We start from the raw sequence: 17,108 nt of genomic DNA, 5'->3' as shown, positions 1-17,108 counted from the left end.
TTCTTTTTTTATTCTAAAAAATGTTTAAAAAATGTAAAAAATAATAATAATAATAAATTATTAAGGGAAAAATAGTCATTTATGTCTTCAGAGACGCCCTGAGTAAAAAAGTTAAAAAACATAACACATGGATAGTTCGATTTAATTTTTGAAAATAGAAACTAAACATGTCTTTTGTACTTATACGATGGACGATTCGTGTAATTTACCCAAAATAATATATCATTAAATTTGCATGAGCAATCTTACAATTTATAAGGATGTGTTATTTTCTATTAGTAAAGTGGTTTTTCTCGATGTAGTCACGTTTACAATTCACCCAACACATATGAATCACTCCGGTTATAAATCTTAACTGTTGACGTACATCATAAAATTTGTAAAAGATTTATAAATTATGCTAATATAGTCGAATTCAGCATCGTGGCATGTGTCGTGGTGGTGGTAGGATGCGTTCTTGAGCCTTTTTGCCGTCTTTAACTATGAATACTGTTTCCATACCCCAAGTAAGGTGACGTTCCAAATGACAATGCAAAAACCATACTCCTGTTCGGGATTTATTAAGAGAACGACAATATATTAGTATAAAGATAATGTAAGAAAACACAAATGATTAGTTTATAAACTACAAAAGGGTTGTTGTTAGCTATGTATCTTCATTACCTGGGTTATGAGCCTTGAACCTAATCGCAGCCCATCCATTTATCGGAACAATGACAGTGTTTCGGTATGGCGGGTCGACAAGGTTATAGTTCTTGGGGTCCTTCTTTTTGTCAAAGTTACCAAATCCCCATCCCACAACGTAAAAATTGAATCCATGCAAATGCATAGGATGATCAAGCCCAGCAACCAAATTGGTCCCTTGAAAAACCACTTCTATGGTCGAATTATACCGGATCACCCTCACTTCTGTAGCCCTCTTTGGCGTTAGTAGGATCGTTGGTAAGTTGGTACTCGTAAAGTTGAAGAACAATGGAGGAACCCTAGGAAACTGTGTGCCAAAAACGCCATTGATGTGATAATAGTATGCTTCAAGTATATCAATAAACGGAGATACAAAACTTATGTTGTTCATACTAGCCGCTAGTCGATTACCATTTGGTCCAGCACAAGAAGCATTCGCACATGGGAGTGTGTTTACAGAAATTGTGGAAATTATCCGTGTATCATACTTGTTTAATGGGAATAAGAGCGGATCTGGGTATCTAAGGTTGCCAAGAAAGTCAAAAGCTGCAGTGGTATCGTTGTAAAATGGTAATGAAGGGAGTAGAGGTGAGGTGGTGGTTGGTAAGGAATAACCATCATAGTTAAGGATTGCGGTGGTGGTGGTGTTATCAAAAGGCAAGGCAGTAGAATATGCTCTAGTAGCCATGTAGTAACTACCCCTCACCTTTTGGTTTGCTTCTAACAAGCAATCAAGTGTTTGACCAGGGGCGATTATTACATAATCTTTTGTGAATGGCTTGGTGTAGCTACCATCGGCTCCCACAACTGTTAGTGAATGATTGGCAATGGCGAAAAAAAGGATTTCATTCATCGCTGCATTTACCATACGCAAAAGATACCTTTTCTCGTATTGCACATTTAACATGAAGGTATCTGTAAAGGATAAAAAGTTATGAAAAATAACTCTTGAAATATATAGGTTTCATTAAAGTTTGAGCTTTAATTTAGGGTATCAAAATTACCAAACTAACCTTGGCTCGAGCACGGATAAAGATCACCAGGTTGACCATTGATGGTATAAGCATCGGAGTTTCTTGGGCCACCACCCGATGCAACAAATTCCCGGAGCACTTCCCTAACATCTTCCTTCCACCACTCGCCTGTGAAGAATTCGACACAACAAAACATGAACATTTTCTGATTTCTGTATTAAAATTTTGAAAATATAGAAACATGTCTACTTACCGAAAATTATGGGCACTTCTTGATCAGGTTTGGGAAAGCGATAACTCCTTCCATGTTTGGGGTACACGATGATAGCACCATGGACAGTGGCTCTAAGCCAGTCACTATGAGCATGCCACCAAAGTGTCCCAATCTCTTCAGAGAATATGATCTTGTAGTTAAATGAATCGCCTGGTTGAATCGGACACTGTGTGATATATACAGGACCATCGCTCCATGGATTCCGTGGTTGCTTTACACCGTGCCTGAGGTTTTGAACACATTCAAATACTTGTAAATATTTTGTAAAGATTAAGGATAATATAGTGTTTCTATTAAGTTATGATTAAACCACATAAGTCGTAACCCTGTGTTCTCGTAATTTATATGTTGCTTTTAACATTCCTGTTGTAGTGCTATTCTTGTGTGTGAATGAATTCGTATCCTATGTTTTGAGATTCCTTAACTGTTTATTGGTCTACATGTGTAGATTTTGTGCAAAAAATAATGCATCTTTTGGACTGTCCTAAATTATGTTTTAACATTTGTAATTTAATTTGTGTATAAAAAATCAAACTATGTCTTAGAAGAAAATTTGAAAAGTAGTTTTAAATTTTTGTACATGGATATTTCTTAGACTTTATTCTCTCTTATTAAAATAAAAATAAAAATTGTTTGATTATTAGTCAAATAGCTAAATACCTTCAATGACATAGCAGAAAATAAAAGATTTCTGCAGTATTTTCAGTATGTTGTATGCAAAAAAAATGATTTCATACCAATGAATGGTGATGTTGTATCTTCCATTGTTATGGACCTTGACATAAATTGTATCTCCTTCGTGAACATACAACGTTGGTCCTGGAAATTGCCCATTTACTGTTAAAATGTTTTTTGTTGCACAAAGTCGTGTATATGATGCTTCCTTCACCTACACATTCAAATAAGTATACTTTAAGCGTATGACATATTCATCACTAAAATAAATGGACGAAAAATGTTAGCCTTCATTCTTTTAGGAAAAATACTTTTTTTAACAAAAAAATATAATATAATCTTAAACTACTTAAACTCTCAATTTTAAAAAAGATTAACGGTAAAATCTAATACCACGGGGCTAGACGCCCTTTGGTTTTAAAAAAAATACTTATCATTCCTATAGAAAAATACTTACGAAAAACTTATAATGTCGACGCCATGCTTCCGAATGAATGAAATTTGCAAATAACAAAAGGACCAATACCACAATATTTTTGCTTAAAGCCATCTTGAAAGGTGAGAATATCATTTATCTCTTGTCAAAGTGATGTGAATTTATACACAACTTGCATTAAGTGTGAGGTGATAACAATTCAAAAAAGTAACGTGTTTCTTTTAACCTTTTTATATATCATAGTTGACTTACAGGTTAGAAAGAAACAAAAATGGTGTAATGTAAAATACAATTAAGACAAAAATGACCGACATATTTCACAAAAATGACTATTAGAAGTGCCAATATATTTCATCCGGTTGGAATTTGGAAATACCTATTTCGGATACGTCCTTTGGATCACAGACTACTTCATTTCAGATTTCGAACATATATATTTTAAAATATCTTAAGACAACCAATTCATATTATCACCAAATGGCTTCTAACTCAACGGTATCAGGTATTGTCCTCCATCCTTAAGGTCGACGGTTCAAGTCTCTTCGTGGATATAAGTGAAATTGAGAAGTAGTTTATGAATAAATTAGATTTGTTGTTAAAAAAACAAAACAAAACAAATTCATGTTATCATGGAATACTCTTCCTCACTTGCAAAGTTGTATGATACAAGTATAAATACAAGATAATAAGGTCATAGAGCGAACTGTAACAAAGTTGAATAAATACATCTAATAATACACATGCAATAATTAATATCCCCCTGTAGTTTTGTTGGTACGAGATCTCCGAAATCAGAACGTTTAAACTAGAGCAAAAGTCAAAAAATAATGATGTAGATAAGCCTTTGGTGAAGATGTATGCATATTGAGCAAATGATGGAACATGAAACCAATAAGGCCATGAGTAAACTATCCTAAACAAAGTGAATATCAATCTCAATATGTTTAGTGCACTAATGCTACAATGAATCGGAAGACATATGTATCATGTTGATGTCGTCACAGTAAACAATCGTGGCCTTTGTGGACAGGCAACACAATTCATGAAGAAGGTTGTGAAGCCATCATGTCCTTACTATTAGAACATCCATAATGCAAGTAGTATAAGCATTGAATGAAATGATGACTATGATTAAACAAGAGTTGAATGGAATGTGTGTGATGACATGGAGTAAAGTTGAATGGAAGAGTGAAATGATCATGAAATGGTTCAATAGAATGAATAAAGTGGTGATTATGATTGATGGGTATTTAATGGGTTGTGGGTGATATTGTATAAATGTTTAATGGATGATCTCATAAAGTTCAATGGATTGTGGATGCCTTTAGCAATATCTTGTCAATTCTAAAGGGTTTCCAAAATTCTCGGTCAACGAAAAATAGGAGAAAATTTTTCATGCATATCATTTAGTGATGGAAGTCAACGTCGTTAGTTAGATTTTTCAATTCGTCTTAGAATCGCTTTTGCATAGTCTAGTTTTCGCTTTAGAGCAGCATATAGCAAAGACACCATATCGTTCCAAATAGGTTTGTCGCAAAACATATTTGTTGTTGTGTTTATATATAAATAAAGGGTTACTAACTTATTTTTGCACGGGCCTTGCCAGTTTTTACTAACTCATATAATAAAAATCATTTTCTTTACCAATTAATATAGTCATATTTCAACTTGTTAACAAATATTTCTCAATATAGGTATGAACAAATTAGTAATAAATCAGTGAACAAATTAACTTAATAAATACACTTAATAAATTGGTTAAAGATTGTGAACAAAGGTTAGAATTTGATTGCATAGATTGGTAAACAATAAATTTTAATGTGGAATTTATTCATGCCCATATTACCATATATAGTTGTATTGAATGTGATCTATCGATATATCATATATCTTTTCTTATGAGGTAATCCAAATATTGTACATGAAAATCCAGATATTGTATGTAAGTATATATTGCAGTATTGTATGATAACAAACATACAGTGTAAATGTTAATTAATATGTATATTAAGTAATAAAAAGACGAAATTAAATTAATTTTTTCGTAAATCCGTTGATTCCGTTTGCTAATTGCACATGACAACACATAGTCACTTACACACTTATAATGTTGGTTACTATGTTTTAAAGAAGATGGTTTTTGTTGCCATTACGTATAATTTACGTTATTTACAAAAGTAATTAAAGGATGAAGTTATTTATAAATTTGAAAAACTATATTTATAGAAAAGATGATTACATTATCGTTATCATAATCTAAAATCGGTCATTTTCATACATTTAAGAAAACGAGAGAAATTATAATCCATAAAGATATTTTCTTTGATACACATATATACTTGTACGTGTATGTTTGATAGTTTATAGTATAAAAATACTTTCGAAAATTTTGTTTTAAATGACTCTTTTTCAACGATTGACAAGTTAGAAACGTGTTGTTAATTTTTGAAGTCAAAATGGAAGTTTATTTTGTGAATTATTCTTGAAATTTTATAATGTATAATAAAATATCGTTTATACTTGAAGAAGATCACAATCGTTTAATAGGTCATGAATGTCCGTAAGGTTGCACACGAATGTCTTTGACTTCACGATTGGAATTTAACTCGATTGATGGCAGACATTTGTAATGTTTCATTGGATGTTGGATGTGTCATGTATGTCTATAAAGGGTTACAATGGCTAAAAGAATGATTTATCAATTGGAGCACTCAACATCATTAGTGAGATGAGATGACATTTTTCTTTTGTAAAGAGATTCTAACTCGTGACGTAACAAATGGTGTGATATTTACAATGATATTTCAACCCGAAACATGATCATTTCGGATTTCAGATACATATTATTATCATTTCATTTTCCATCTTCCACTTCACCTCTAAAAACATCTCTCAACCGTACCACATAGATGTTTAAATTCACTGGAAGAGATGTCGAACTACATCCTGTAAAGCAATATGATCAATTTCAGATCAATTAATTATTGGATTAAGGTGTCTAAACCAATAACTAAATTGATATATACTTGAATTAAAACAAAGTTTTTTTTAGGATGCTCTTAAAACTAGTAATTGACTATAATGACTTTTGGAGAAAGATGTTGATTTATTGATTTATTATATAATTAATAAATAGAAATAAATAATTTATTAATATATTATGAGATTAATATATTAATTAGAAATAGTATTATTTAATTAATAATTAATCATAAATTAATTGGAATTAATTTTGAGATTAATTGAATTAATTAAAGTGCAATGACTTAAGTTGTAATTGTCCAATAGTTGAACAAGAAAGACTTCATAACCTTCCACGGGTCATGAATGCTTTTGGGAGTTTTTTAAAGGGCATTCGATTAATTCTTAAAAGATAATTAAGGAGTTTGATAATTACCAAATTTAAAATAATAGTATTATATTCAAATTAGGGTTTCCAAGTCTCTTTGTATCAGCTATAACTAGAACCATTTGACTCATTATTTTCGTCCATCACTTCTACCAAAGGAATAGTCGATTTTCCTACTCCTCTCTCCTCAAGTGTTCTAATTGTCAGTGTTTGGGTACAAACCATTAGAGGAATTGGATTTTTGGTGCTTGCTTTCCAAGACATTTAAAGAAAGGAATTCACTTGATTATTTGCTATAATAATCAAAATGTATGTAAACCCTAATCCCTTGTAATTTTCGATTATTGTAGGGCTTCCTTGGGGTTCTTGATGTTCATTAGATTATTGTTATCATATCATTAGAGAAAACTTAGATCCAAATAGGTCGCATGTGAACTTAAGGGTTAAGTTATTTCGCCTTATGCTTTAAATTATAACCTATAAAACCTATCAGTGGTATTAGAGTCATAGTTTTCTATTTGATTGTGCATAATAATGAATAGATCAAAATTAAGGTTTATAGAAATTAAACCCTAAAGGCCTTCGATTTTCACATAAGGCTAGGGTTCTTGAAACCCTAGCCTCCACCCTTATTTTCGAAAATACATAGGGTTCCCTTAGGGTTTTCAAGTTTCCTTAATTATTATTTTAAAAACCTTAAAATTTGAATAATTATTAATACTTCGATCTTAACTTTTAGATTCGAAATAAAATATAAGTATCCTCTTCCTTACTATAGAAAACAACTTTTCAAATTTTGCAACTTTGCAAATTAGAACGTTGTTTCCTACAAATAGTATTGCTAACTGACAACACTCACCATAATAATTATACTCCTACTAGCTTTGACATGTACTCAGAAATCAGCTGGACTTTTAGAAATCAATACTTATTGAATTTCTTTCCAAAGTTCAGATTTCTGATACGAGATGCTTCGATAAGCCTTTATCTAAGCTCATACACCATTTATTTGGAAGCTTATTTGTGTGTCTAAACTATTTCAGAACTTACAGCAATAAGTTCTGAATGTTCAAACTATTTGCCACTTCTCACAATTTGAACTATGATGAGGGATGCCGTAATCATAATCGAATTTGAGAATGCAATTAACACAACTGCTATCTCCTTAAATCTACTTAGTGAAAGTGTTTCCTCACAATCATTTTCATGAATTGGAGAGAAACCTTATGACTCTTAGATTTAATGGTGTATATGTTCCTATCCATGTGAAAATGTCATTTCCAACCATTATCACAAGACAAGGTTAGTGACAAATCCAAACTCATATGGACTGAACTTGTTCAATCTTAATTTCTTTCCATCTGGCAACACAGGGGCCTACCATTGCTTCCGGATTGTTATGCAAATAATTGAGAACTCATAGAACTCACATGCATAGTTAACTTTAACTGGAATGGCCACAGAAACAAGAATATGTCAACACGATAGGTTATCAAACTCAAGTCGTGTGTTAGTGATTAACAATAGGTTTACTCTTGATTAGTTCTTGAACCTTTTCAAGATCTTTAAGACTCCCACTGACCTCTTGACATATAATATTCACTTTGTCAAGAAACATTATTGACAAACAAATATTCAAGAGTTAGTTGGGTTTCTTATCAAGACAAACACTTCACACAATTGGTCTTAGTTGGTCTTTGTTTTATCCACAACATCACAACTTACCAATTTCAAATGTACAAGAGTAGAAAATATTTTACTCTACATTTGATAAGTGTTATAAACGTTTCTTAAGATCATGTAACGCAAGGCTCGATCTTGGAGAATGTCTCTAAGACTCGATTTTGGAACGAAGTATGATTTATCTTCTTAATTTAACCATTTCAACAATTCATGATTCCTCTTCTTAGCCATACAAGTGCACTAAGGTGTTCTTAGAGGACTAATTGTGATATGGTTTTCATAATCACTACGATGATCATAAAACACGATACTCAAGTACTACTCCTTATTTTCAGATTGGAGAAACTTTTATCTTTATGCCTAATTTGATTCTTCTTATTCGTTCTACTATACATTGAAACTTTTTCAATGACTCAGAATTATACTTAATCTTGTAAGTATAACCATATTTACTAAACTTTTAGTAAATCATGACAAATAGTTTTATCGTTCTTTGTGGTGGACTTGGACCAATGCACAACAAAGTGTGCCCGATCCCCTAGTCCTTCACTTGACTCACATATACATGTGAACAAGAACTTAGTCTTAATTTCCCAAAGATGAAGATTCGCATTCATCACACAATACAACTTGCATGATTCCAAGTTTCTATCCAACTGAAACTTGGGTGATAAGTGTGACATCCCTAATTTCACGGCCAGAAAAAACCGATTTTATTTATGCTTTATAAAAATTAGAGTATCTCTTTTAATAAAAAGGTTGCGGAATTTGTTCCCAGTAAAACATGATAAATACGTTTTCAAAGCATTTCCAAAGAAAAGTATTTTTATTCATTTTAAAACATTTGGGGTGTCATTGTCAATACAGAAACATAAGCATAAACAGAACTTACATTCATTATCAATAGTGATTTATATCTCCTTAATCTCTCAGTGTAATGTGACTTCATATCAACACCTGTGATATAAATAAACTGAGTGGGTCAGGTTGGGAAACCTGGTGAGTACATAGGGTTTTCAACCCACAATAATATAATTATTATGCTTAATCATCAAACAAGTAACCCAATTACCCATCCCCATTATCTTCTTTACTCTTAAGTACCTTCCCTAAGGATTTATCTTAAGGGTCGTCTCCTACATCATATTTACCTCTCATCTCCTTACATCGCATTTCCTTATATGTTTGTTCCTAAGGACTCTCCCTAAGGATCATAGCCTACATCGCATAGACAATATTGATTCAGGGATTACTCCCTCAATACGTGCCCAACCAGGGTTAGGGTATCATCGCATGAATACGTAGTTACAACATCGCCTGAACTCGTAATTCATAGTAAGGGGTTAGAGTATCATCGCATGAATACATAGTTATAACATCGTCTGAACTTGTAATTCATAGTAAGGTGTTAGAGTATCATCGCATGAATACGTAGTTACAACATCGCCTGAATTCGTAATCCATAACCTACAGGTTATGAGCATGTTGGTGTTTCCACGGGGTTGTCTATAATAGTCTGTGGTCGCCATCTATACTCTGGTAGATGACTACATCTCCAAATTGTCGGACAAGGTTATAGTATCCTTCATCCTACATCAACGATTCATCATCACCTATCTATCCTCACCTAATTATCATCACCTATCTCTCATCATTTTATTTCATCACACACCAACTATTTCATCTACCCATATTTTATCCCAAAATATTTGTAGATATAAAATAAATATACAGTTTAAATCATTTAAAACATGTATAAAATCATTCATCCAGCATAGACAGCATGTATTCAGATAATATGCACACATAACACGTAATTCATATAAAATACTTAATATCTATGTGTAAGATGAAAGTAACTATGCACTCACTTGATACGGTGGTGACTCGGTACTCGGACAACACTTCGTTACTCTTAAAATAATTTCCCTCGACAAAACAGCGGGTTTTATCGAAAACCGGGCTTTGCTTGGAGCAGCGTTTCCGAAACCAAACCCTCGGGTGCTAGGGGTTTTACCTAGGGTTTAGGGGTGGTTTGGGGAGCTAGAGAGAGAAAGAAACTAGAGAGAGTGAATTTTGGAGTGAAGAATGAGGTTGCCCTCAGCCTCCTTTTATAGCCGCGAAGGCTCGCACTACGATGGGCGTAGTTTCAAGTACGTTGGGTGTACACCAAAGACACGCGTCCGAAGTCTCTTGGTGCGACGTGGCTGTTTATGGGCTGAGGAAGGCTAGGACGCGGAGCGTAAGGCCTTTGTACGCGAGGCGTACTCGTACATAGGGGGCCGGATGCAAACGTTGGGCGTATGCGAAGGGCTACGTGTCATCCATCCGAAGTGAGGCGTGATCAGCAAGCGACGGTCCAGATCACGCCACGTCATCAATCGAGCAACAAGTTTCGCAAATTCAAGTCTAAACTTTAAAAATTCATATCTTTCGCATACGAGCTCCATTTTCGACGTTCTTTATATCCACACTAAGGCGAGAATGTATTATACAACTTTCGTTTAGACTTCGTCGGCTAATTTTGACTTTATTTTAAATTTTTGTATTTTTAACCGGCCAGGACATAATGGGTCCATTAAAAATCCATAACTCCTTCATCCGACGTTCGTTTTCGTCTGTCTTTTTATTGTTATGCTACTAATAATGATATCTTCGATTCTCGTTTAGGTTGTGTCGGCTAAAACAGCTCGATCTAATATTCGAACTTTGGGTTGTACACTGCTAAGCCGAAACTTCGAAAAATCATAACTTCCTCATACGAAGTCAAATTTGGGCGTTCTTTTTATGGACGCTCTCGGTTTAATGTATTCTATGACTTTCATTTAGATCTCTAAGGCTAAAACTCGCTCTATCGTAAATTCACTATTTACGCTTCCCGATGTCGTGTCTGTTTTGCCGTAAAACTTCGACGGGTCATAACTTCTTCGTTATAACTCGGATTTCGGTGTTCTTTATATATATGGAAACCTTGAGATGTATTCTACAACTTGGTTAAGATTTTTTATTCTAAATAATCTTTTGCTGAAAAGTCATTTTCGACACTTATTGTCTCTAAATTGACTAGCCCGGATCTGCGGGCGTTACAATAAAAATCTTTCCTTATTTGGTAAATTATGACACTACCACAAACGAAAGAATCAAATCCATTTTCCAATATTGCTATCAGTGGAAACATATAAACAACAATTTTCACAAATGTCATTGTAAGGAAACTTAAAATAAAATAAAAATAATTTTTTTCTTTATTTACAAAATGCGGAAAACTTTTACTTACAATGCAATTACAAGTGAGAACTATGTTGTTATCTATTCCTAAGCAATCTATCACAACTCTTAAGAAACAACTCAAAATTATGATCATCAAACCATGCTCGAAATCCATCTCTTCGCGATCAGAATCAGCTTGCTTTTCCTTTAAGCTTCCTTTCTTTTATTCAATTCTACAAAACATCAAAATGTAATTACATTACATCATGTATTAAGACTCTCCAAACAGGAACTTAATAGAGTTAGATAGTGGACTTACCTGAAGCAGAGTCAAACTTTTTGACTTTACCATCCTTATGATCTTTCAGGTAAATATGGCAGCTTCGCAACCAATGCCCCTTCTCTTGGAAATAGAAACATATCGACTCTTTGGGAATGGTACATGGGACTATCTCAGACTTAGCCTTTCTTTTTCCCTTGGAAAGATAAATCTTTTCTGGACTTCTAATGTTACCATTGTCAATGTCCATGGAAGTTTGGGAAGTAGATCTTCCAATCAAATTTGCATTACCAGTGCGCCAAATCATTGTTGATTCAGCAGCAACAAGCAAATAGGTAAGATCGATAAGGGTCATGTCTGTCATATAGTAGTCCTTAATGAACTCACTATATGACTCAGGGAGCGACTGAAGTACCAAGTCAACAGCCGGCTTCCTTGAAACATCGACTCCTAACATTCTCAGCATGTCAATGTGTGACTTCATCTCCAAGACATGTTCACACACAGACCTTCCATCTTGATGTTTGCTAGCCAATACGGTTTGAGTGACCTTGAACTTTTCAAGTCAACAAAATTGTGGGTCACGAAGAATTATTGGAGGAGGTGGAGGAAGTGAAGTATGATTTCCGTCTCCACGATCCAATCACGGGACATCATCTTCATGAGAAAAGATTTTCCCATAAGATTCGGGAAGACCATAGTTGTCAAAACTAGACATTTATAAGGGAGAAATTCAAGTTTAGTTGATTTAAGTCCTTAATATAACACCCAAATGAAATATTAAGGCTAGGACCCAACACAATATTTTACAATTCGGAAAAGGGATGTCGTAATCCAATTGCAAAATATTTGAAGGTAGGTAAATGACTATTTACCAATTTCCACCATGAAAAATGAAAATGAAATTTAGGTTTTAAATGAATTGAAATTCCTAGATCCTTTGAGATTCATTGAACTTTTCAATGGCATATTTAATCTTGATTATGCTCTTCAAGTTTGTGACTAGGATGTTGAGGATCACAAACAAGGTGTGAATAACCATGCAAATTAGTTTGGTACTCTCGATGTCAATTATCATCTAATAAATGTTCGGTTAACCACACACGCTCCATTGATCTATGACAAACATCGATCTACCCTTTACCACCCTTGTTAGTCCAAGTTAGTGTATCGGTTAACCACACATGCTCCACTAACGACTTGGCAAGGTGAAAAGTGCAATTTTATGGGTTAGCATCAAATTCACATTTTTTATAAGTAGCTAAGATTGGGAATTTGTAAGACATTTAGTTACTTAAAATATTCATTATACTTTTAATGAGAATTAATGTCTTGTCCTACCCGTTCGTCTAACGACCCTCTACCAGTCAAGGAAGCGGTGGGTGAGAGTGGACACTCATTAAACCACCATTTTATAGACAATAACCTTATACCCCCTTATAGACCGACTTCGTCAATGAGGCCTACTAACGGTAAGACTGACTTGCCTTATACATATATATAATTATTAAACTTTTAATATTATAATATTATAAGGGTGTATTTTAAACTTTCAAAATACTAGATGGTTTAATCTATTAATAAATTATATTTTTAATTTAATTAAACTTAAACCATGTCATTATGTGTAACGCCGTAGATCAGGGCTAGTCAATTTAGAGACAATGAGTGTCAAAAATGACTTTTTGATGGAAGATTATATTGAAGGAATAATCTTAACTAAGTTGTAGTATATGTTACAAGGATTTTGTACATAAAGAACGCCGAAATCCGAGTTATAGCGAAGAAGTTATGACCTGTCGAAGTTTCGCGACAGAACCGGCATGACACGGGGCGACGTAAATAGTGAATTTACGATAGAGCAAGATTTGGCCTTAGCGATCTAAACAAAAGTCGTAAACTATGTTAAACCGAGAGCGTTCATAAAAAGAATGTCTAAAGCAACCCCGAGACCCGAAGCAAGTCCCAAAGCCCGAAGATCCATAGAAAAATAGTTTCGAGCCGAAGCTCTTCCCGCGAGAAGCCCGGTTTTGGAGAAAACGTCCCGGTTTCATCGCAAAAGATTATTTTAAGCGCCGTAGCGCTGTCCGGTCATCTTCTAGTCAAGTGAGTGTATAGTCACTTTCTTCTAACGCATAAGTATGAAGTATTTGCTATGATATACGTGCTATGTGTTTATATATTGTGGTTTATTTGAGATGTTGGTGGAGTGGATGAACTATATAGGTTATAATGAGTTAAACTGTATATCTATTTTGTAACTACAAATATGTTGGGTAGGACATGGGTAGTTTTAGATCCGTGAGTATGGATCAGATCAAGAGGTTAGTTTTAGATCCGGGATTATGGATCAGGTAAAGAGATAAAATTTGTTATTAGTCTGGGAGTATGGATTAAGACTAAGTTAATCGTCCCTAGTCCGGGAGTATGGATTGGGCACAGTTATTGATCCGGGAGTATGGATCAGATCTGGATTAAGGTATAGTTAATTGTCCCTATTCCGGGAGTATGGATTGGGTACAATTATTGATCCGGGAGTATGGATCAGATCAGGAGGTTAGTTTTAGATCTGTGAGTATGGATCATGTAGTTTTAGATCTGTGAGTATGGATCAGGTAGTTTTAGATCCGTGAGTATGGATCAGATGAAAAGGTTAGTTTTAGATATGTGAGTATGGATCGGGTGGAGAGGATAGTTTTAGATTCGTGAGTAGGGATCAGGTAAAGAGGAAAATTTTAGATACGAGTGTTTAGATCATGTCAGTGTGAGGATCGATGGGGTGGGATAAAAGTTGCTTGTATATAGTGAAATTGTATATGCTTGTAAGTTCATATATATATATATATATATATATATATATATATATATATATATATATATATATATATATGATATTACAATGTGGGTTAAAAACCCTAAATGCTCACCAGGCTCCCAAGCCTGACCCACTCAGTTTTCTTTGTATTATAGGTAATGGCACAAGAGTATAAGTTGGTGGACTTGACGAGAGATTTTGGATAATAGACTAGTAGTTGTAAATAACTGTTGTAAGGTCAAATTGTTCTGTTTATGCTTTTGGTCTGTATTGAACATGACATCTCGATATTTTGTTATATAATGAAAATATGTTTCTTTAAAGAAATGCTTTGATAAATTATTTTCATATTTTGTTTTGGGAACAAATTCTGCAACTGTTTTCTTTAAAAGATTACTCTGATTTTAAAAACAAAGCATAAGCAAATTGGTCTTTTCTGGCCGTGAAATTGGGGATGTCACAGTTGGTATCAGAGCATTAGTTTAAGCGAACTAGGAATTTGTAAGAAAATTCTAGGCTTAAACTTAGAATGCTAAATAATGATCGTGAGGAGTGTGTCTAAAATATGTTAGGTAGTACACCTAAATTGACACAAACACTAGTTTATTTTAGGAATGATGCCTAAAATGCTTTTATGTGCTAAATGTTATATGTTGCCATATATGATATTATTTGTTCGGATCTATGGTCTGTTGCCGACCAGATCAGGAAATCTTATGTGTTTAGGATTCTAAGCGTATGGTTACGATATTAGAACTAGCATGTAAACGTTTCGGAGTGATATGGAAGATTGTAATATCTATCGCGAATGAGGATCTAAATTCACCTTATTCAGTGTGTAGATAAAAAATGGTAAGAACCAGAAGTGTAGTTGGAAATGTGAACGAAGACAGGAATCAACCACCTGTGGTTGAGCGAGTACTTGTTGTAGCAGCAACACCTGAGCCAATAACAATGGTTGGTGTACAATTGATGATTCATACGATGTTGGATTGTCAAATGGATGAAACTAGACATCTGTTTCGGCAGAATCGTGAAGAACTTTCAATGTCGATTGAACAGCCCGAGTTGAATGAAGGGCATTCGGAAGGAGGTAACTTCAGTGGGACTGTTGGTCAAGCCAACCCACTGTTAGTCAGACAAAACAAACAAGAGGGAGGAATTGATGGACTTGGGTGCAAGTACAAAGACTTTTTGACTTGCAAACCATCGACCTTCACTGGAAAAGAGGATCTGATCGGAGTGATGGATTGAATCTCAGAAATGTAGCTAGCCTTCATGACGTGTGGTTGCAGAGGCAAGTTGCAGACCACGTTCACAGTACGTCAGTTCAGAGGTGGCGCTGTTCGTTGGTGGAACACTCTAGGGAAGACCCTAATCCCTAATGATCCACTGCAACTGACTTGGGCAGAGTTCTTGGTGCAATTCAAGCGCAAGTTCTGCTCGGCCCAAAATCTGCTAGAGTTGGAGAACAAATTTCTGACATTGACAAAAGGCAGCATGTCAGTTGATGAATACACTAATGCTTTCACAGACAAGATTGAGTTTGCTTTACGCATCGTCCCAGACGAGCTGACTAAAGGTGACTGGTACGCAAATGGACTCCCATGGGAGTATGTGGTGCCAGTGCGTCAGACACTTACTCTGGAGGCAACTATCTGGGCCCCCAAGTCTGTTGAATATATGATTAAGGGAAGAACCGCCAGCAAGGTTGAAGTTGGCGAGAAAAGAAAGTTTGAAGGATCCTCAAGGTCCGATGAGAAGAGAAAATTTTCGAAGTCTGGTTCGAAAAAGTTCGAAGAAGAAGCACAATGGTGTGATAAGTGCAAGAGGAAGCACATTGGGAGATGCACTAAAGAAATGACCTGATTCAAATGCGGGAAGACTGGTCATTATGCCAGCGAATGCACAAACAAAAGAAAAGCATGCTTTAAGTGTGGTGAAGAAGGACACTTCAAACAAAACTGCCTAGGAAGGGAAGAGATTATAAAGCCAAATGTGCTGCCTAAGCCAAAGGCAAGAGCATTTCAAATGATCCTTGATGAAGCAGATGACAACGCGAGGAATAAAGGATGGGGATTTTATATCCAAAGATCAAGTTATGAAGTAGTAGTGTGAATAATAACTTATGGTGTAGCCTATTAGAGGCATAGTATAGAGTGAACTTGAATCTTTGTGTAATAGTTTCAAGGAAATAATATAAACCCTAGTTTTTTTATCTGGTGTGTTGAATGATTGTATGATTTTCTTGTATGGTGACTTGGCCGACTGCGGGACAATACTTGGGACAAGTACGAGTATGTGTGAAAGGTAGTAGATGCATATACTACCGAAAGCACGGGACTCGCACTTGGATCAGGGAAAGTCACAAGGTTACCAAGAAGTTAGTGATTGATTCTGTTTTATTCGAGTATGTCATTACCCTTGTTTCGGTAATGACTTGTGAGATGGTTGTTATTCCGACCCTAATGGTCATATAAATTTGAGTTTGACTACGATGAGTTGTTACAAGGTTCAAAGAACCAAGTTCAAGGTAACATCTGACGTAAGTCATAAGGTTGAAATTTATGCGATCGTTGGTATCGTGCTCGTTGTTAAATAGGTTCATAGCTAGAAATGCTACAAGTTAAGATGTGATTATATCACATTAGAATATGAAGGAAGGTATATTCTATTTTGGAATTTGACTCTAAGAGACTTGGGTCTAAGCGTTGTATTATATGATGAA

The 17,108-nt window shown here is 34.7% G+C and overlaps 1 protein-coding gene across 1 annotated transcript; it reads right to left on the bottom strand.

Moving 5' to 3' along the window:
* Positions 1 to 303: 303 nt before the first annotated feature.
* LOC111914814 (laccase-15) lies at positions 304 to 3,157 on the bottom strand. Its single transcript, XM_023910519.3, has 6 exons — positions 3,065 to 3,157; positions 2,670 to 2,821; positions 1,912 to 2,156; positions 1,698 to 1,826; positions 664 to 1,599; positions 304 to 546 (listed from the first exon to the last, which is right to left on the bottom strand). The coding sequence occupies exons 1-6, from the start codon at positions 3,155 to 3,157 to the stop codon at positions 416 to 418; spliced, it is 1,686 nt and encodes a 561-aa protein (XP_023766287.1). The 3' UTR covers positions 304 to 415.
* Between the last annotated feature and the right edge of the window lie 13,951 nt (positions 3,158 to 17,108).

Source organism: Lactuca sativa, chromosome 6 (assembly GCF_002870075.4).
Source record: "Lactuca sativa cultivar Salinas chromosome 6, Lsat_Salinas_v11, whole genome shotgun sequence".
Classification (NCBI taxonomy): Eukaryota; Viridiplantae; Streptophyta; class Magnoliopsida; order Asterales; family Asteraceae; genus Lactuca; species Lactuca sativa.
The sequence above is the reverse complement of the archived record's forward strand: the minus strand, read 5'-3'. Positions and strand labels throughout refer to the sequence as shown.